We start from the raw sequence: 22,744 nt of genomic DNA, 5'->3' as shown, positions 1-22,744 counted from the left end.
GATCATTGGTAGATGCACATTGTGTGTGCGTGTGTGCGTGTGTGCGTGCGTGTGTGTGTGTGTGTGTGTGTGTGTGTGTGTGTGTGTGTGTGTGTGCGTGCGTGCGTGCGTGCGTGTGCGTGTGTGTTACTAATGCTTGGTCATTAATACGTAATATATTAAATGTAGGCTTACTGGTCGTAATGACTTTAGTCAAACTACAGTCAGTGAAATGTAACTTTAAGTAACAAAGTGGTAGTAACAGACCCTGGTTCAGAATATGCTCTTGCACTCCAGTGCTTCCAGGTAAAATAATGAACAACATTCAAGATGACACGCACACACACGCGCACACACACACACACACATACACATATATATATATATGGAGACATTCTGGCAGTAGATGGAGGAAACAGATGCTCCCCAAGCAGAGCACAGTTTGATCTTCCTTTCCCACGCCCAAATGTCAAACTGTATACAGAACACAGACTTACACACACACACACACACACACACACACACACCTGCAGTAAAGTTGAACAGATAAAAGATTTATCACTCATCCAATATAATTGCCAACTACTCAGCCGTCCATATCTTGTACACTCTCAAAAACACACACCTGCTCATATATTTATATATATATTTGTGTGTGCGTGTGTGTGTGTGTGTGTGTGTGTGTGTATGTAAAAAAAAACACACTTTTTTAACTTAACTGCACACACATATATTTGCACCTCAGTATTTTTGCTTGATATTGAATTTCTCTGCATCTGACTGTCTCCTTAATCATCACAATTTGGCACCAACACCAACTACAACCTGAACTCAGTTCAAACCTGGACCCTTAAACCAAATCTTCAGCCTCCGACAGGCCTTTCAAACTGCATCAAGCGGGGAAAAATATCCTCACACAACAGAAATTCAAGGACATGTAAATACACGTTACAGTGGTTTTTAATGAACATTCAGCAAATATGTGAACACAACATGATGGTGGCAAATTGGCAAAACCACAACGGACCAAACTATGAAAGGAAGAAAACGGAGGCATATTAGCAGTCGAGGGGAGCAAAATGACGAGCAGTGGAGCAGAGAACGAAAATTGAATGGATGATTAGGGCTGTGGAGGATAATCACTATTGCACTGTTGGAATGCTAGTTTATCTTAAAAAAATAAATATTTTCTCCCTGTGAGCATTTATTTGGGCACTTTAAGACTGTGATGCTGTAGAAATGATGCAGAATGTGCAGCTTTTATAGAGACTGTAAACAAGTGTTTTCTTTGGACTTCTTGTGTCTTCTACAACTGAGACACATTGACTTGAAGTTTAGACCGAAGCAGTTTTCTGTTAAAATAGATGAGGGTTGCTTCAGTACCAAAGAACTGAGTACTCTGTCTTCTTATAACTCCCCGAGGAGACAGGCCGCTTATTACTATAGGAAAACACCTCCTCTGGGGAAACGTCAGCTGTGTATACAGCAGATGAAGAGCTGCCACTGGAGTGTCACATATACATCATAAAGTATACCCTGGCAACCTGTATTATATTTTAATATAAACTGTTCCCCCTTTGACATCACACTGGATAATCATATTGTAAAATACCAGTACTGTAAGTGCAGCTTTAAGGAGATATGCAAATGCAACAACAGGAGGAGTTCATTATATTTCAAGTTCAAACGTGCACAACGTGTACGTTTGACTTTATGAGGAAAATCACTCAAGTGACAAATTTTTTTTTTTTTCCTGAAAAAAGATGAACAACAAGGAGGAACTTATTTTGCCGTGCCTAATTCTCCTCCTGCCTGACTTGAGGCAAGGTGTTGTGCAAGCATGAAAGTTTTAATCAATTTTGCACTCAGATAAGAAAACTGGGGAGTTGTTTTCCTTTCTCACCTCCCTCAAACTATCAGACTTCAGTCACACACAAATGCATGTACACACATCCTGAATGTCTGGCTGCACAGTATGGAGGGAATCTGCTGAAATGAGGGAGGAAAGGTGAAGGAAGAGGATGTATGATAGTGACCCCCCCCCCCCCTCCCCTCTGGCCCTGGCTCTCCTGCTCCACCTCATTTGTCTCTTCTCTGCCTCACTGAGGATTTATCCACCTGATTACCCAGCAGGTATCCCACCTGTCCATCCTCATCCCTGCACTGCTCTGCTCAGCATAAACAGCTTTGGGGTTCAGTCCATGACCCACAGCCTATTGCAACATTTGCTGCCTATAATATCAGGCATCATGGATTTTTAAGCTGGTCAAGACTTTATTTTCCCAGCTGTTTGTTTGCCCCTGAGCAAGGCATTTAAATGTTCCTAGGTCTAACAGAGATGTGAGGTGTATGCAGTTTATATTAATGCATTTGGTCAATTGCGGCAGAGTCACTACAAAGCATTTATCATCTCACCATACATGTACTGGTCTTACAATGATAAAACCACCATAGTCACAGAAATGAGCAGGGACAACTGTACGTCATTAAACTAAGTTAAACCTAAAACAGGTGCAATCTTTGTCCACTTGAGGGCAGCAGAAACATAGTAAGAGCAGATGATACGATTTTCTGATCTAGCTATGGAGGAATATTGACATGGATTTGGAGTCATTTGTGTGTGTACACCTGATGAAAATAAGTCTGATGTTTATTCTCATTTTAGCTCTGTTGTGTTTTTAGCCGCTAGATGTGCTGCTATGTAAACCAGCTTGTTGCTTTGTCTCGGAGCTGTTTGGTGTTGTTGAGATAATATATAAGAGGTTTTTAGAGATATTTACTGAAAACGATGCTGATGAAAGCAGTGAGATGCAGATGGCTGCTTTCCCCTCTATAAATGAGCTGAATTTAACTGAACTAAACAGAACCAAAAGAGTTCGATCAAATCGGTGAATAAGAAAACGTCAAAACACTGGCAGTAATTCACAGCGGCTTCATCACTATGAGTGACCCTATTTCACATACAAGTCATCATGTGTTCTATTATTAATATGAATATTACAGTGCTAGACAAATAGTGGATGCTTTGACGAACCGTGAACCGATGCTGGTTGCGTGTACTACCACTAGGTGGTGCCAAAGGAAGTATGAAATGCCACACGCAGCAGCTTTAATCCAAATGTCTTATAATAATAAAATGAGGATGAGACAGTGTAAACAAACATGGCTGCATTAAGATTAAAAATTACTTCTGTTGTATGATAATTAAGAACCAAAGTGACAAAAAGACACACACACACACACACAAAAAGTGACAAAAAGAAAACACAAACACACATAGCAAGTTAGACCTCCCATTAAAGCTCCATCTCCTAAACTACTGAACCAAGATCCTATTTACGCTTTAAATGTCCATCAAATCCTTCCAAGAGCACCTCTGGTGGAACAAGCAACAAGTAGTCACTGCACTGAAGGTCCAAATGGCTCTATCCACATTTTAATCGCCACATTATCCTCACTCACCAATGCTGCTCTCTAGTAAGCAGAGTCTTCTACCAATTAGCTGCTTGACACTAAGAAAAAATAAAGGCAGTAAATAATAGACTTTCAGATGCCAACTGAAGTTCTGTTAAATGTCAGGAACATTTTTCCCTTTGGTTTCCCAGTCCTAATCTAAGATATTTCCCACCAGTGCGTGCATACTTACCAGTGGGATTTCAAAAGACGTAAGAGAGGCAATCTAAAACATCTCAATTAATGAGATATTGTCTTTGCTGTTGTAGCCCTAATTTTGTGATTCAAGTTGATAATGGGGTTGTACTATCACACCAAGTGTGCAGTGTGAATTTAAATTAAAGCAGGGAGGCAGGTACCTGGATCTTATTGACAAGTTGTCCTGCAGATGAAGAGGAGATGAGGCCCCTGGAGGAGGGATAGCTGAGAGTTAATGATCTTTCTGTATGCAAAGGGCATGGTTCAAAAGGCACTGGGGATGAGAGGAAGTGGCAAAACCCCATTAACTCCATGACAGTCTGCCACGAGTAATATGCTCTCTTCTGCTTTCTTTCCCTCCTGTTTCGGTCTCCCTTTTCTCCCTGGGTCCTATTCTTGTCTCCCACTCTGGTCCTCTCCTTTAAAGTCTCTCTCTTCTTTTCTGTTACTAATATCTTTGTCCCAGTTTGTCTTTTTCTCAACGTTTCTGATTTTTTTTTTCTTTTTTACTTATTCTACTCCTACGATGTGTATCTCTGTCTTTTTTCCCCCATGTTTTCTCACTTACTTTTGCGTTACTCCTGGAGTTTCTCTTTGTCTTTAGCTTCTCTTGTACGAACCTCCCTGCAACCTCCCTTTTGTCTTTCAGTCCATACCTGGTTTCATATTTCCCATGTCATTTAGCTCTTGGCTGCCCTGCTACTGTTTTTTCCTCCGACTGTAGCTCTTTACTTTAATCTTGTCTCTTCACACACAGACTCTGTTAGGGCACATTTACCTTGATGGCCTCATTAAGGTCATAGTCCAGTAAAATGCATTTACATGGCTGACAAAACCAAATTACATGATTTGCTTAATAGTTGATCACTGACTATGACCTCATTTGTTTTATCAGTCAGTTCTTTCACTTGAAATAAACTTTTTTTATTTTTAAATAAAGGGTGTGTAGTTTCACACAGCTACAAACTTGAAACTGAAATGATGATTACCCCAAAATTTTTATTGACTGTAGCAAGCAGACGTGACTAGAGGTTACAGGTCCTAGGCAAAATGTCAGCAGCCTCAATAACTGATGATCCATAAAAGACATGGAAATAAAATGTCACCATTGATCATGTAGGCCTATTGCACAGTAGACCTAGTACTAGTATGGTATTTATATAAGTGTAAACAGGATAAAATCTTAACAAGCAACATAGTGGTTTTCAAACATTACCTTTAGTGAAAAGCAAGGTTTGGAATATGAGGCACAGTATAATAAATAGTAAATAAATACTTGTATACACCAGAATACACCAATGTAAGTCATATTCTGTTCCTCTAGAATAAAAGACAAGGTTGGATGACAAATGCAGGCCAGTTCAGTGTAACCTCATATTTTCAAAGCCTGTTTGATCTGCTCTTATTCTCGTCTTTGCCCTTGACGTGTTATAGTGCACGCTCCTGATTACTCACAGTTTGTGTTCCAGTCGGTGGGATGTTCTGACCTCACAATGCTCCGAAGCACTGTTTTCACTCCGTCCTTCAGACTTGACGTTAGAGCTAAAGAGTTCATTCAAACAAAAAGTCTTCAGCGGTTTAGCACCCAGTCTACATGGTTGATTTAAACTTTGTTGGACAACTCATGCGGCTTAATTTATGGCTGTATATCACTGAGTCCAGACTCCGAGGCAGGGCACAGACAGTGTGTGGTAAGTCAGAGACACCCAGCAAGAGGCATCATAATGGCTTGGACTTGCTGCCATTTAGTCCCCGTCATACCCAGCGAGAATCAAAATGCCACCAGTTGCGTGCATATAAATCATCAACGAGGGAGAGAACGGGAGAGAGGGGAGGCATTGTACATTTTTAACTCCAAGTTGCTGATATAAATAAATCAGAATGATATAACATTAAACTGCTGAAGAGCATAATTAATTTAGTCACCTTCGGCTTCAGGCAGAAGCAGCCTCCAAAATAAATATAACACTGACTGAACTATGTAAAAAAAAATGATGAATGAAGTAAAAAGTGAGACTAGTGACAGAAAAAAATAAGCGAATGAGAGAAGTCAGATGAGCCACACAATGGGACCCTCATTAGTTTAGCTGTCTCCTTATTTCATTTATGCCTGTAACAAGCAGTTGAAGTGACTGAGGTGCTCTTCTCTCTCTCTCCTTACACATAAACACACACACACACACCAGCATTAACTTCAGTGAATCAGGTGTATCACCAACATTTTTATTTTATTTGTTTTTGCATCCACCTCCTGAATTGACAGAAAGAAAAATAAGATTTGGGGACTGGGCTGCAAGACAATAGATCAGCCAGTCTGCTCGGTTGGTGTTGACAAATGAGCTTGGTAACGGGGCATTAGCCTCTTGCTGTCACAGGGGAAATCCAGTGCTGCAAAATGACATCAAATCCCTGGCTGCTTGCTGGCTGTCAAATCAACCTAAATGCTATCTGTCTTACTCAGTAAACCAAACTGGACCAGTGACTGTTCAGACACGAGTTATTTCAAAGAGAGAAGCTTTTTGTTGTATTTTCACTAGTGTCCTTTACAGTGGGAAGGCTGCTTGAGCTGCTAGGTTTTACCAGCAGTGACATCAGGCTGGTGCTGCAACTTCTTCCCTCCAACACGTGTGTCTTGGTGCTGAGGCGATTAAAAACACATATTTTTAGCCTACAAAAGGTACAGCACCAAGAAACGTTCCTCAACTATGCAACACTGAACCCAAAACTCACAGCGTCCAGGTGGAGCGTGGTGAACTGTTGCCACCTACTGCCCAAGAATGAAACTACCACAAGCAGCACAGGGATGAAAGGGTAAATTCACCCTAATATGTGTTTCCATTTCCACATTATACCTCTACTTTTTTTTTTAACAAAACATACACTGCATGGCAAAATGTGTGGATCATCAAGCAACGCAACTATATATGTGATAGGTAAATATCTTACCTTAAAACCATGAATCTGCTGGTATAATGACCTCTGCTCTTCTGGGCACATTTTGGAAGCTGCATGCAGAGATTTTCTTCTGTGCAGGAATCGCAGCTGGCATTCTTTTGGTTTGGAGTATGAGGACATTATCATGTTGAAGGAGGAACATTTGCCTAAAACATGCCACCGCATTGGAATGTTGTCATGCTATTCAATTGCCTGTTTGGGCTTCTTATCAAACGATAGTCATGGCTCAGCAGGTCCCTACCCACTTACTGGAAGGTTCAGGTTATCATCCCATGTATCTTCATTACAGTAATAAAGACACTGGTTCTGATTTACAGACGTTATGTCCTTATGTTGGAGTACAACTACTACTCAGTTATGTGCAGGCATTAAAACTACCTGGTTGGGTTCAGGTAAAGACTGACTCACATTACATTTGCCTACAGCCATCATGGGTACACGTTAATGTGAATGATGCTTCTTCAACAGTATGACAAGTCCAATCGGCCGAATGTGCTCGGCCATGATGGTGATGTCTCTAACCCATGGCAGCCCAAGGCCCTGCATAATTTATGTACAGGGATGTCCAAATACTTTTGGTTACACTTGGTAATAAGTAAAATATTATGCGTTCATCAATGTGCATGTCAGTGGTGAGAGGTAGTTAAGTATAATTATTAATGTTACTGTGAAACTAATAGTTGACATATTTATGATTTAGTTTTTACTTTTCTGCTGTATTTTATAAGGAACGTTAAGTGATTTATCAGATAAATAAACATCCATCCATCTATTATCTGTACCCTCTTCTTCCTGTTCAATGTGTTTATCCATATTATTGACAGGCATTAATACTCTGATGGAGTCAGCAATAGTTTATAATAAAACTACAACATTGCGGCTGCACTGGGCAGTGTAGATTTATTCATCCTCACCCTGTTTCCTTGCATCCTTCATAGAGCCGCTTATGCGTCCTTATCTTTAAAAAGCCTTTGATCCCTTAGTAATAATTAACAGGTGTCAGGTTGAACTGGACGAGGATGATGGAGTGAACATTCATTTTTCCCGATATCAAACCAGGCTAAATAACATTTTCATGGTTCGCAGCTGGCGCCTCAGAGATGCATAGTGACCTAACCGCGAATTATGCGGAAAAGCAATTTAGAACAGCCTCTGCACTTCACTTCCTAGTGTGGGGCTTCGCTGCCGTTCACACACGCTCCGATCTCCACACACAGTCCGGGACTGTGGAGACGATTTGGCTCCAGACTTCGGCAGGACGCGCGCATTAAAGGCCACCTGGAAGCTGTAAGCGCTGTACTTTGGACCACGGCAAAACAACAGGGCCAGTGGAGGCTACTTGGAAAGTTTGTGAAGAGGCCTCTGTCTGGTTTTTGTTGAAGCGCAGGCACACCTCACCTCGCCCGTGCTGAGAGGGCATACCTGAGCGGACTTGCAGCAGCGCGTTCGACTACAAAGGTGGAGTCGGCCTGCGGGGACACACCTTGCTTACCTTTTGTGACTCAACTGCGCCCCCAGTCCGCCCTCTCTCTCACTCTCTCTCTCTGAAAGCGAAGGAATAATCGATCTGAAGACTGAAATGACGGTAAATGAGAGAGCGACCCGAGCACTGAAGGAGATCCTGCAAAAGCCTGGAAATGACACCTGCGCAGACTGTGGCGCACCGGGTAAGACGAAACGCGTTTTAATCAGCTGGAGCTAAACGTTGTTGGTGAGGAAGAAGTCAGACTTCATATCTTGAGCTTTTGGTTAAAGGGGGTGAAGGTGGTGTTTAAAACACTCCAGTGCAGCCCAAACAACTGTGGCTGCTAAATGATGAACATTTAAAACAGTTTGTCCTTTTCCTCTTTTCTCTTTCTGACCTTAAGTGTGAGACAAAGTGAGTAGCGAACTCAAAGGAGGAGATATCACTGTGGGTAGATCTTGTTCTGAGAAGAAACTTCTTCAACAAGTCTTGACGTGCAGCATGTAGGGCTGGACACACCCCATCCAGTGGTGTGAGCCCACCGGTGTCACTGTCTTTACTGTCCTGTAAGCTTTAGGTAGGAACTATCCTGTTTCAAAGGCAGAGCAGTAACTGGGGTTTAAAGTTTTCAGACTGAAGAGAAAAAGTTCAAATATCTTCACTGGATGGTTTAATCCAGAGAAGTCGTTCCCAGTCAATCCTGTATGTTTCCATAACACCTTTGTCTTGATGTAAACAGTAGTGTTTTATGTAATACTACAAATATCTAATGTGGATGTCTTTGACTTTGTTAAACAAAGCTGTGTAGCTAAAGCTAACCTTGACTATCTATCTAGAGACCAGATTACTAAACTGGAGTGTAGTTAGTTAGTTTGTTGTTTAGTTCATTTTTTTGTAGTTGCTGTTGTCAAAAGAAAAAATTTCTGTGGCTGATTAAAAAGATTCTCATCTTAACTCAGCTCTGGACAAATATGCTGTAACCTTTGTATGCTCCACCTTTGTAGTAAATATAGTGTGTGTGTGTATATATATATATATATATATATATATATATATATATATATATATATATATAACCAGGCAGTATAGCTCCTTAAGTACAGTGCATACACTGTATTTCAGTCCATCAGGACTCCAGCCCCTGAAGCATCAGTGTTGCTGTAGTTAAGCAAGTTCAATAAACAAACTAAAGATAATTTCACTGTCAGGCCATATCTCTTCATCTTTTAAATCAGTGGTTCCCAAAGTGCCTGGCTGAAAGCCAGCTTTCTCTGTTTCCGAGGCTCAATCCATCTGTCACATTCCTGTCGCGTCCTCTGTCCCTCCTGATTGCAGAATAAAGAGTCACTTTAGTGTGTTGGTTGCTTCATTTGTATTCCACTCTCTCCCCGACATTGATGTAGCAAAAAATTAGGCGCAAGTACCAACCAGCCAAGCTCATCCTATTCCAGTCCACAGCTGGAAGAGAAAGCCCCGTTCTGCCTGCTCCAACATGTGTGATCTGAGTCTGTGTCTGGAAGATGAGACAAGTGTGGTCAAAGCAAAGAAAGCAATTCATGTATATTAAACCTCAACGAGGAAATTACAGGGACACTAACCTGCTGAAGAACTAATTGTGCATCTCTGATCTAGTTGGAGCTCTGCAGCTGGCAGCAGGCTCATGGCCACCATGTTTGAGTGTTGTGTCATATGTGTTCATATGTTGTTTTTAAGAAGTTGCACATTGTACACCTGTAGATCCGGGGTGGGGCTCCTGCTCTCTGGGGGTGTTCGTCTGTCTGGGCTGCTCTGGGATCCACCGCAACATTCCCAGCATCAGCAAGGTCAAGTCTCTGAACCTCTCCCGCTGGGAGGACCACGAGATGCAGGTGAGACCCCAGGTTGTTTGTTGTGTGATACTAATTTGAATGTACTGATCACAGTGAAGAAAAAGCCTGTTTACTGCTTGTTTTATGTTTATTCTGGCTTTTGTTTCCATGAATCATGGTTGACTGATTGTCCTCAAAAGCCAAGAGCCCCCGGATGATTACGCTGATTAATATGCAAGTTTTTCTAATTAGTGAACAAACACCTGCATACTCTGTTGTCACCCACCATGTTCCTGCAGCTCCTCCTGTCTGTCTGTTTGTGTAACATATGAGCTCCTTCGTAACGTTGATACTCTGAACAGAACACTCTGCTCTGACTAAAAATACAGTTCATTAGGCTTATAATGCAGACACTTTATGTTGAAAGAATAGCAAAACTAGTTTAACACTGATATCATGTATAATTACTGATATGACCCCGAGAGAGGAACAGGAAGACGTGCAGCACAGCTGTACATCAGCTTCTGGGTTCAGGCAGTTTGTTAATTATGTGCAGCTTAAAAACATGGATTTGTGTGTAGTTTTTTGGGAAATCTTAGATGTTTGGTAAATACTCTCTTGACAGTTTGATGGTCAGTTAAAGAGAGTGAAGTAAAGACCTTCAGCAAAGAGCCAATTATTCCAATTCCTTTCTGGGTAGCTTGAATAACATGATGCACATGTAGTTATGAGGCTGTTCCATAGACACCGAGGAGCCTTTAAATATGTGGGTGGTTCTTAGTTTTTATACATTTAAAAATGCCAGATGTGATGTATCACAAAACTTACTGTAACATTTTATTTGTTTACTGATCTTACTATAGTCTCACAGAATGAAAACACTTAAAAGTCATTAAAAAATTAATTTAAGAAGCATTACATGAGGGAAAAAAAAAAAGCTTTTATGGGGAAATAAATCACGTGCACAGGATCCATTATAGGACACAACATTCATAGGGCGTTTACAGAAAGCAGATAATAAATGATGCTGGTACCTTGCACAACGTTATCCTAAGATATTTGTTGCGTTTATTATCTTATCTCTATGATTTATTGCTTTCTATGAACGTTGGTGAGGAATTGAGTGTATTCTGTATAAAACTGTCAGGTACCTTGAATAATCTGTTCTCATATAATGTGTGTGTGTGTGTGTGTTCTGTTAGTTCATGGCTGAGAATGGTAATGAACTAATGAAGAGTAAATATGAGGCTGCGGTTCCAGTCTACTACTACAAACCAACCCACAAAGACTGCCAGTGAGTAACCATGCTAACCCATACACACACGTGAGCTCATCTGTGTCTTATGATGTTCACCTCATACAGTTTCTATTGTGAACCTATAACATGCCTGTGTGTTTTCTACTGTACTAGCAAGCGTGTGCAATCATGTGCATGTGGTTTCCTGTTTTTGTTTGTGCATGTTTGGCAAAAAATTTGCTTTGCACATAAGAATGAATTCGTTGGTTTATTTTTAGTTATTATTTCAGTATTTTTCTACTTAGACCAAACAAGTAGGAGGGAAACCTGACTAAAAGGACTTAAAAGGTACCCTGCTGTAAATAAATGGTTTCCTAGAGGAGCCGACTTTGTGACAATGTCATTTACCTTCAGAGTTAATGTTCTGCTTTTCAAGGTGTTTGAAATAATGCCTCTGTCAATGCTGTTACAAACAATTTGACATGTTTGCTGTCAAATGAGAGAAGGGTTTCAAACATTTTTTCTAATACTCATTCATTTATCTTACTGATTGTGTCTGGGTTCAGGTTAACCAGACCATGAAACAAAGTGAATTCACTGCATAAATTAAAGCAAACAGATTTACAATGAAGTGTGTTTTAAATCCCTGAAACTTTTTAATTGCTTTTGGGTCTGTTTTAAACTTCAATGCTTTTAGCACAGCTTTTCATTTTACTGCTAAAGTTCTTTGATTATTTAGTTGAAGTTGCCCAGTTGTTGTTTGTTTGCTTCCTAATAAGAAATATTGAAAAGCAGCATTGCTGTACTTTAGTTTTTTTTTGCATACTGAATACATGTATATCTTGATACATACATTTCTGATGTGTGATTTTAAATTGCTATCCACACTGTTAAGACTAGCTAACTATTTTTATAATAACCAGACGGTAAAGGTTATTGTCTTGAAAATGTATAAGAAAACATATTATTTGACATTGTCAGCTTGAGAAAATGTGTTAGCAAATGAACTGATCTACTTTAGCAGACTAGTTGTTGCTTTTTTCCAGTTTTGGTTTCTGCTTTAATGTTTCACTCAAAAATATCTGTTAGTCTGACTTTTTTTTCCAGGGAGCTCTGTTGATGTTTCTCCTCTCTGTGTGTCAGGGTGCTGAGGGAGCAGTGGATAAGAGCAAAGTATGAGAGGAAAGAGTTCAGTGAGCCAGGGAAGAACTTTACATATGAGGAAGGTGGGTGTATGCACACATATGCATGCAAGCACAAAACACATTTATGCTAATTGATGAGCTATATACTGGTTTTCTGCAGGAACTAGAGATGGCATGTTGCAGAAGAGAGGTCGGGGTAACGCACAGTTCCTGAGCAGAAGATTCGTCCTTTCAGAGAGGGAAGGGACTCTGAAGTATTTCACCAAATATGACGTAAGCAGCAGCTTTTAATGAGACTTTTAATGGCCACATGCACCATCCTACACACTCCCTGCACATAACCACATCTATAGATACCAGCAACTGACTCATATCAACAACATCATGAATACCTTAAATAACGAGCGCTGTAAATATATAAATATTTTATAGACAACACCTCCACATTATATGCTGCAGCATTTTTAAACAAATGCACGCAGTTACGAAGAGACAATAAAATATATCTGTACCTGTTTCCTCCTCTGCTGCTGGTTATGCTCACTCAGTGTGGCTGATTCACTCAGCTATACTCCACCCAAACTCATCAGGGCTGGAGCACTTTGTTTGCCACAGTAAACCAGCTTAGGGGTGGTGTTGAAAAATATAGATAAAAAGACTAAAGACTGCCACTCTCTTTTGTAAATCTGGATTTCATGTGTGTTATAGCAAGTCTTTTTATTGTGACTGTGTATTTTCTGTTTTAGCTGTGAAAAATTTTACTGTATTTTCTTGCTTTCCAACAACATTCACTGCAACTCAGCCACTTTAGGTCTGTAAAGTTGGTGAGCTGGTTAGGTTTCAGGATAGCCTTGAAGCGTGTGAAATATTCAGGCACAGCCAATTTGTCTCACTTTCTCTTTCAGTTTTTTTTTTTTTTTTATTCAGTCAACATTCACAGTAACATAAAAGTGTGAAATCTAATCAATTGTCAGATATCTTATAAAAAGTGTATCTGTGTCTTTTCTGTTAAAGTCAAGGTCAGCAGATACACAGACACACATTCTGACATTCTGGTCCCATAGTTTCCTATTTAAATTCAAGTCAAGTACAGGTTTGCTGGGATTAGTGTCAGTCTGAGACACCATCAGTGATGCGGACTGATGTGTAGATAATTTTTTTATATATTATTTTCATGGTCAGAACAAAATATGGGCTCAGGCCTTGACATTACACACATAATATTTCATCCTTAATGTAGTGCATGTTCAAATAGTGCAATAAAGACAATGTTCATGGATTGGTTCTTAATTTAATGTGGTTCTTATTATATTTGTTCGCTCTTTTGGTTTGTAAATACTGTTGTTTTGTTTCGTCCTGAACATCCTAGTTCACAGCCCAGAAAACATATTTTACAGTTTTATCACCTTAAAACTGAAAAAATAGCTTTGTCATTTTATGAACTTTACAACCTTTACTTTACCTTTACAATGATAATGTTCACTTTTCATTAGCATGCTTGTATTTTGAAGTGTGTGTTGAACTGAACTGTAACACACTGAGAGCAAGCATAGTATGAACATTTCTTCCAACTGAAATACCCAGATTTACAATGTTCAGTCTTTGATTTCTCCAAACATTTCTGAACAGAGGTGACAGGTGAGATCTGTAATTACTAATGCCTTTTCAGCACCTCCTCCTCCTTTCCTTTGTCTTTCCTGCAGGCTAAGGAGCCCAAAGCAGTGATCAAGGTGGACACCATCAATGCAACCTTCCAGCCAGAGAAGATAGGAAACCCCAATGGCCTGCAGATCACCTACCTCAAAGACTACAGCACCCGCAACATCTTCGTCTACCACGACAATGGCAAGGTCTGTCGGCGCTGGTGTGTGGAGGTCTAAGCGAGAAAAAACAAAACAAAAAAGAAATTACTTTTCTCACCCCAGTGAAGCAGTGTGTGACTGTGTAACACATTTAGGGATTTGTCAGCATCGACAATATTCTCACAGAAAATCTTTTGATAAAAGATAAAAACTAAACTTTTACATTCTGAGCCAGAATTAAAAGATCCACCATTTACATAAGGGATTGTGTTTCTTAAATCACTGTCTGGCAAAATTGTGAATAACATTAAAGAAATTATATGATAAATATTCTAAATATGTTTTTTTATGGATACCTGTACCTGAATGAGACCCAGTGAACATCTGGCCTGTACAGTTTCCTGACCTTAGAACCAACAGAGGTCCCAGCTTATAAATTGTTTCCAAAGCTTTCCGTCACGTCTTATAACCCATATTACATGTTGTCATGTGACCAGAGTTCTGTATGGTCATGTGGTAAAAACTAAACCAACCTCATGAAAACTGTGCAAATATCCAACATACAAAGTGATGCACAGTTTCATCACAACATTTTTGATACCGGGAAGGTCTTCTTGATAAGACCTAACTTTTTACGGCACAAACTAGTTCCAGTATTATTGTTTGTGACAGTTTTATTTAGCAAGATGGGATTTCTGGCTGAGTCAGAGCTGCATTAACCTGAGCCACTTTACACAGATCACTGTGTTATCTTCACTTTTTAAATCACAGAGGGGAGCAAAGAAATACAGAAATAAAGAAGTCTGCATCTTATGAGTCACTCTGTGATTATGTGTTTTGAAATGTCTCTCTCTTCATTAGGAGATTGTAGACTGGTTTAATTCAATTCGTGCAGTTCAGCTTCACTATCTGAAGGTGGCCTTTCCTGGGGCGACAGATGCTGAGGTGAACACACACACACACACACACACACACACACACACACACACCCACACACTACTGCTAATGATTGCTGAGACAAAAATGATATTTATATTGATTTTCTGTCTGTGCTAATGAAGCAGTGAGACCGATTGAGTGGAACTGAACTCCACCACTATAGTTAGACTTGCAGTATATGTTGACTAGCACGTACTCTGTGACTTCTTTGTATGCTTGGTTCTTTCAGCTGGTTCCCAAACTTACCCGGAACTTTCTAAAGGAAGGATATATGGAAAAGACAGGTCCCAGGGCAAGTAACACACACACACACACACAGTCATGTTTCAATAACTTCATTTTTTTTCTGGAGACTTACCATAACAATAAATCTATCTATAACTTAAACCTAACCTTAAACCAAGTCATCACCCCTGGGCTTTTTCTGTGAATGTAAAACAGCCCCTGCTGCCTCACATTTTACTGCAGAGCTGCTCTGGGGCCAGTTTCTATATTGAAATAATCTTTGTATCTAGTTGATGAATTCATAAATCTGTAAATGTATATCTGTGTGTGATTATCCTAGGGTGTCAGAGTTTTGTTTAAATTGTGGTATGTAGGGGAGAATTAAATAAATGTAGAAATGAAAAAAAGAGTCATCTCTGGGTGACATGACAGCTGCTAAGACTCTGCTATAGATTTTACTGCAGGGGCTGTATTTGTTAGATTATATGCCATTATTGCAGTTCAAGCCTGAATTGTACACTATTAACACTTTAAGCACGTGCGTTGTCTAAAATCAAAGGTGTTGGAGAATCGCATGCAAATTACACATTCCACAAACTACCTGTGAGAAAATGTGGTAAATACTATCTGTAATATATTCCACATACTTTGAAATGACACCAACTAATTTCTAAAAAGCCATCTACAACAGGCTTAGTAGTGATTAGTTTCAAGCTAACCATGTTGGATACAATTCCCTCCTCAGATCCCGCTCTATGATCCAAGCTCCTACTCGGCTTGTTTTAATTGAATAGAAGCTAAGAGGCTAACTAGTCCAGCTGTCTTTGGTTCCCACGGCTGCCTAGCAGGCTGACGGTCAGCTCAGAGGGCCTACCTGCCTGCCTCGCTGTCCGTCTGTTTGTCCGTCTGTCTGACGGGGAATGAAAGGCTTCATGCTGAGAAGCAACTTAATCCTCAACTGTCAAATTCACAAATACATGCAAAACACAGACGTATGTCGGGATTAAGAAAACACACAAACAGGCATTTTTACATATTCATCGATCGTGCACTGTTGCACCAACATTTCTTTATTTGAATATGTGTACACACATGCAGGGGATTTACACATAGGATTCAGACTGAAGCACCTACACAGGCAGCACCATGCAACCTGATCCTCAGTGACACAAGCGGTTCAGTATTCAGACACACTGAGACACAGACTCTCAGGTTAATCTCTGTCTGTCAGGTTGAGAGATGAAAGGACTCACTAACTAACTGCACTGAGCCGATTTGCTAAATGGATGTTATAATTAATTTCCTTCACACACTACGAAACATATTTATGTAAGGAGTCTCTGGGAAATTGAGAAGGGAACAGTCAGTTGTTCAGGCGAGAATATCAAACACTTTTATGAGGACAATTTGGCAGCAGTCGGGGACCTGCAAGTCCTTTTATTGTTTGAAGCTCAGCTCTCTGAAAAGGGCTCAAGCTGTTCATGTGCTTCAATAAACTCACTGCTTCGTTTCCTTCCATAGCTGAGTGGATTTGGAACTGATGCAAACTTTCAACTGTGACAAGCTTTGCTTTTCAAATTCACTATCATTGTTGTGAAAGTGGTGCAATAAACATTAAGAAAGAGTTTCACAGAGGAGAACCAGCTGACAGTACTCTGACAGAGAACCACGGGACGCTAACCAGGAAGGATAGTAGTCTGCAAAGAAGGTTGAATAAATCACTATTCACCTCTTGGGGTTCCTGTCCAGTTTCCATATTGTAGTGCTGTTCTCTAATGTGTCATGTCTCAAAACAAACAAAGCATTCAAATTATGAACAGAGTCTGAGTCACTTTATGTTTTGACACCAGCTTTAGTGCAAGTACACTGCTGCTTTGTGTCCTTCTACAGTTTCTTCCCGTCTCTGTATTTGTCACACTAACCCCATGTCAGACTTTTTTTCCGACTATGTGATTGTCTTTGCAGCAAACAGAAGGCTTCAAGAAACGCTGGTTCACTCTGGACCACAGGCGACTCATGTACTTCAAAGATCCACTGGTATGGCGGCTTTACACACACAGACCCACTGCACACACATCACAAAGACCTCTGTGTTTTCAGGTCTGCGCTTTAGTGTATGGTTCCACTGCTTGACCACAAACTCCCAAACATGGAGCATGGAACAATCACTTTCCTGTGCTCTAAACATCTAAAAAAAAAGTGCATCATGGGTATTGAGAGAGGTTTTTTCCATCAAGCAAATTAGACTAAATAGATATTGTGTTTGAGATACGTAGCCACGACTCACAGACGGAGGAGGTATAAGGGACTTTCATTCCCTGAATAATGCTACTCTACATATGACATGTGTTGCTGTGACTCCACAGTGTGATGTGAGGTGAAATGATAACCCACAGAGCAGTTACACCGGACACGTGTGCAGTCACCTCCCTGTGCAAACCTTTGCCTAATTTATCTGATAGCGGTGTTTGAGATTCAGAGCGGTTAAAGCTGGTTAGAGTGCCGTTTTTATTGCAGTGGTTATCAGAGAGAGATTAACTTTTTTTTCCTGATGTAATAGTTCAGTGGAGAGGTGCAATAGCTATAGGTGCTAAGTGGCTAAAATATCAGATACTTAGACAGATGCTGTTAGACAAGTGGTACTAGTAGATGAAAGGAAAAGGAAGTCTAATGAAGATGAGAGTGGACTGGGAATAATGTGGAGGAAGCTCAAATCAAGTGTAATTTGATCATTTGGACTGTTAAAATTTGGTTTTCTCTGAATGTGTGTGCAATATCTTCACACTGTTGCTTACAATATTTATTTGGGATATTTGAGGAGCAAAAGACAAATACTTAATGCCACATAATTATATAAATATATATAAAACATAGTTGTTAGCTGCAGCTCTAAATTTCATGGCAGTCAGTTCAAAATTGGAGGTAAATTTCATCAAACCCAAAAATCAACCTCCAGCATATTTTTTTTTTTCAGTCAGTTGAATACATCCTATTGTCACTCTGATTGTGGGTAAAGAGTTTCATGGCAGGTTTTTCCAGTATTCCTTTGAGATACTGCAGTGTGAATCAAAGAGCCTTCTCAAAAATGCCATGTTGTAAAAAAAAAATAGCTGCTCAGGAACCGGTAGTAAAACTAAACTTTAACGAGACTGGCAGGTTTTGTCACAGCGTGTTAAATGCAAGAGTATATAGAGCTTGATATACCTGAGACAAGCACATTTCAACATTATGAGAAGTCTGTGCAGTTTATGACTCTTTCTTTCGTTCGACTTGAAGGATGCCTTTGCCAAGGGTGAAGTCTTCCTGGGAAGCAGGGATCACGGTTACAACGTCTCCGCTGGCTTGCCCGCCGGCACCCACTGCAATGGTGCCTGGCAACATGGTGTCACCATAGAAACGCCTGAACGCAGCTTCCTGTTTACTTGCGAGACAGAGAGTGACCAGCAGGATTGGTTTAAGCACTTCAACGATGTCATGAATGCTCCAATGTCTCCTCAGGAGTACACGAGTGAGAATTTCAAAACGGTTTCATTCTCAAATTTAATGCATATTTCAATACTTACATTTTGTTAAGTGTTAGCCTTCATGAGCTACTGATTACTTCTTTAGTGCGTGTTATAGTTTTGCTTCACACTGAACAATAATATGCCACTAATGGTCGACATGCTCACAGTGACATGCTAATTAGCAGGCAGTGTTCATGTGTTGCTGTTACTGTTGCAAATTAGCCACAGACACAAAATCCAGCTAAGGTGGTTGGTGCTATTATTATTACGTCTGCAGATATTAGGTCATAAACCACAGCACTGGACAAGAATAAAACACTGACCTGATAATTGTTGTTGTTGTTGTTATAATACAATTATTTGTCTTCATGAGTAAATAAGCATTTTTCCTAACTCTGGATTTTCATGTTTTCTAGTGGAGGCCATGTTCAGGCACAGGCACTGATAGAATAGGCCCATGGGATGTCTCCTCTCAGCCCGTCACCAGCCTGACACCGAAGCCACATCACTGCTGCCACTTGCTCCTTTAGTGCATCTTGGAAAATACAGTAAAATCTGACCTTCACCGCTAACGTGGTCAGACCAGAGCTTGTTGCTGCTGTAAGTCTCTAAGGGGCTCTTTAGTAATGGCATTAAGAAACTCAACAAGAGGACCAAGATATTCATTGATGAATTAAAAAGTGAGTACTCTACCATAATTCTTCTTGGATTACCATTTAGGTCAAAAAAGCCATTTTAAGATGAGAAGGGCCTCTTGTATCAGGTATTTTATGTCAAAGTTTCATGATGCTTGGGCTATACTAAACTATGGGGAGTCAAATGGGTCAAACAGGTACAGACCATGAACAGTTTTTTTTTTTTTTTAATAAAAGTTGTTTGTTATTTTATGAAAACCTTCTTAGTATTCATGAGAAACAAAGAGAGTCTGCTTTCCTTTAGATCTTCCTTATGAATCATGTGAGTACGTATGTAAATGCATTGATACAACTCTTACATGGTCTAACAGTGCTTATATGTGCTCTATGGCTCTGTTAATTCCACTTATTACTATCATTTTTTAAAAATACCAAACAACTTGTGTCAATTTGGTGCCATATATTATTCTAACGGCATTTTTATGTTTGACTATGGCTGACTGACATAGAAAATTATTGACGATCACTAATAAAAAAAGTCTTCTGAATGTTTTTACAGTATATATTTGCAAATATTTGTCTGTGTGTGTTTTTTAAATCTCCTCCTTACGTTATCAAACTCAGTGTTGGTTCATCAAAAAATAACTGGCAACCTGAGCCCAACACGTGTTTCTAGTAAAACTTTCTTCTATTAAAAAATAAGTTTTGCTTAAACTATGAACAGAGATGAATATATTAGCATTAAACCTATGTAATGTATGTTCTCTCAGAGGCACTGGTCTATGTAATTATGAACAATTGTCCCTTCCAGAGTTTTCTGGGTCTCTAAAGCTACACAGAGACAGCAGGTTGAAGCCTGAGAGGAATACCTCATAAATCTATAGGCCCATGCTAGTTTTTCACTATGGTGTGAAAGAGGTGGGACACAGGAAAGATGAGATGAGGAGAGAGAGGACCGTGAACTCAGGCACAGCAGTCTTTTTTTTGTCAAAGCTCGGACATAGTAATGTTTGTCTGCCATCAAAGTCAATCCGTGGCAGCGTGGAAGAGCTGTGGGGAAGCCTCATGGGTGAATTTGATAAACTGATCTGTGGATCTGTGCCTTAATACTTTGTGTTTAAAAATACAAAAGACAGAAGACCGGGTGAATTTTGACTGGATTGCCTTACTTTATTGTGACATCTTCTCAGGACACCATGAAAGAAGGTTTTTTTTCTTCCTCTGTAGTCTTCAAATGGACAGAAATGTCTCAGAGTGGGAGAGTTTGGAGATGTGACAGTTGAAGTCTTCTCGGGTAAATTTCTGCACTGCAGGAGTTCAGAACATTTAGGAAAGAGTTTGTCCAGTTGAAGGGCAGTGCCCTTACGAACTGTGCTGCTCCTTAATAAGCCTTGTCAGACATCCTTCAGCCAGAAGTCCAACAGAGAAATCTGTGTACTCTGTAAATGAAAACATGACCTGTGTCTGAAGCTTCTTAATGGCTTAACTCTTTGTTGGAGGTGCTATTTTACAGAAGTATGGCTTTCTGGAGGATGTTATTTTTGGAAGGATAACAAAGCTGTAGCCATCTGTACATCTTGTCTATGGTTTAATACAGCAGTCATCGTTTCTGTATCACTAAATGCTCATTTGCTCATGCTCATGATTTATTTTTATTTTTTTTGGATACAGCAACAATTTACAGGTTTTAACAAAATTGTCATAAAGAGTTCTGACAGGTAATTACACCTGGATTGTGTTGGACACATTTTTAAAATGACACTTTTATAGTCTCCTGCCACGGTTGACTTGTGCTTTGCATCACAGCATGAAATGTTTTTAAAGTTTTTTCTGATCTAACTCAGAAGTCATCTGTCAAAAGGCTCCGTGTAAACTGCCTCTTGAAAATCAAAAAGTGACCTTTGACCTTTAATCTGCGACTCTGCAATGAACTGTACTCCTAATGCCACCATCACTCCACAGCTGGGAATTGTCTTGAGCCCAGGGGCTGACGATGGAGGGACCCAGGAGAGCGGTGGTGGTGGAGGTGGAGGCCTTTGGGTGACATCCCTGCTAGGTGCCACACTAATGATCATGTGTGTCATCGGTGTAGCGGGGAACATATACACGCTGATCGTTACGCGCTCAGCTGCTGTGCGCCGGACAGGCTCCATGTATGTTTACATTATTAATTTGGCTCTGGCTGACCTGCTCTATCTCTCCACAATCCCCTTCGTGGTCTGCACCTACTTTGTCCACGACTGGCTGTTCAGTGAGGCCGGCTGTCGCATCCTGCTGAGTCTCGACCTCCTCACCATGCACGCCAGTGTCTTCATTTTGGTTGCCATGAGCCTGGAACGCTACCGTGCCGTGGCCAGGCCCTTCAGCGTACACAAATCTTCACCCCGCAGTCGACGGCTATCGGCAGGGATTATCTGGGGTTTAGCTTTTATGCTGACACTTCCCATGATGGTGATGATTCGGCTCAGGGAGGGCAAACCTACTGCAATTGGTTTTGTTAAGAGAATCTGCTACCCCACCTGGACCCTTGAGGCCTTCAAGGCTTATCTCACCATTCTGTTTTTTACAAGTGTTTTAGTGCCTGGATTGGTGATTGTTGGGCTGTATGTGGGGCTAGCCAGGCGTTACTGGGCAGTACAAGCTAATCTGGGGGGTGGCCGTGGCTCTGCCCAGAGGAGAGAACTCAAACAAAAAGTTGTATCAATGATATTCAGCATCGTAGCGGCCTACTGGGCATGCTTCTTACCTTTCTGGGGGTGGCAGCTGGCCAAACTGTTCTCCCCAGAGTCCCTAAAAGCTTTGTCTCCAGCTGCTCATAATTATGTGAATTTCTTTGTAACATGTCTGACCTACGGGAACAGCTGTATCAACCCATTTCTTTACACTCTTTTGACACGCAACTATAAAGATTACTTGGCCCAGAAAGGTCAGTTCATGGGGTCAAGCAGGGCTGATCCCGGATCAGCTGTGACCACCCCACTACAGGACCGTTAGTGATGAATGAATAATTAGTGAGTGCAAATGCTAAAGCAAAAAAAAAAAAAAAAAAAGTATTTATTCATCAGCAAGTCTAAAGACAATTTGTACAAAACAGGAAAAGGCCATATTTGTAAGAAATAGCTTCTCTACTAGTGCTTTCTAAAAACTTTGCAAATGCAAATATACGTAGTGTGATGTCACATTTCCCACTCAGTTAAGAAGGTCAGAGCTGTTAAGGTTAAGCTGTTAAGTTACAACTCTGAATTTTTCAAAAGTGCTAAAATATTTTGGGAGAAAAACTTAGAAGAATAAATCAATGACTTTGGAATGACTGTAATAAATGTAATAGTTCAGGAGAACCAATAATAATGAAATAAAATGTAAAGAACTGTTTTGCGATGTTTCTTTTCTTTCTTAT

The 22,744-nt window shown here is 40.3% G+C and overlaps 2 protein-coding genes across 2 annotated transcripts; both read left to right on the top strand.

The window, feature by feature from the left end:
• Window positions 1–7,727: 7,727 nt before the first annotated feature.
• LOC113128650 (arf-GAP with dual PH domain-containing protein 1) lies at window positions 7,728–19,916 on the top strand. Its single transcript, XM_026304128.2, has 11 exons — window positions 7,728–8,252; window positions 9,788–9,918; window positions 11,061–11,152; window positions 12,239–12,321; window positions 12,401–12,513; window positions 13,944–14,090; window positions 14,904–14,987; window positions 15,211–15,273; window positions 17,172–17,243; window positions 18,483–18,714; window positions 19,129–19,916. Exons 1-11 carry the CDS (start codon window positions 8,165–8,167, stop codon window positions 19,155–19,157), a joined length of 1,134 nt encoding a protein of 377 aa, XP_026159913.1. The 5' UTR covers window positions 7,728–8,164; the 3' UTR covers window positions 19,158–19,916.
• A 1,357-nt stretch (window positions 19,917–21,273) lies between these two features.
• Window positions 21,274–22,416, top strand: uts2r4 (urotensin-2 receptor 4). Its single transcript, XM_026303955.1, has one exon. The coding sequence runs from the start codon at window positions 21,274–21,276 to the stop codon at window positions 22,339–22,341; it is 1,068 nt and encodes a 355-aa protein (XP_026159740.1). The 3' UTR covers window positions 22,342–22,416.
• The last annotated feature ends 328 nt before the right edge of the window (window positions 22,417–22,744 follow it).

This window comes from Mastacembelus armatus, chromosome 1, assembly GCF_900324485.2.
Source record: "Mastacembelus armatus chromosome 1, fMasArm1.2, whole genome shotgun sequence".
In the NCBI taxonomy this organism is placed as follows: domain Eukaryota; kingdom Metazoa; phylum Chordata; class Actinopteri; order Synbranchiformes; family Mastacembelidae; genus Mastacembelus; species Mastacembelus armatus.
This window is presented reverse-complemented; position numbering and strand designations above follow the sequence as displayed.

Excerpts from the sequence above, each read along its gene's own strand:
- LOC113128650 (XM_026304128.2), top strand. The coding sequence starts at position 8,165 with ATGACGGTAAATGAGAGAGCGACCCGAGCACTGAAGGAGATCCTGCAA. Across the intron at positions 9,919-11,060 it reads GGGAGGACCACGAGATGCAG|TTCATGGCTGAGAATGGTAA; the intron begins GTGAGACCCCAG and ends GTGTTCTGTTAG. Across the intron at positions 12,322-12,400 it reads GAACTTTACATATGAGGAAG|GAACTAGAGATGGCATGTTG; the intron begins GTGGGTGTATGC and ends GGTTTTCTGCAG.
- uts2r4 (XM_026303955.1), top strand. The coding sequence starts at position 21,274 with ATGAACTGTACTCCTAATGCCACCATCACTCCACAGCTGGGAATTGTC.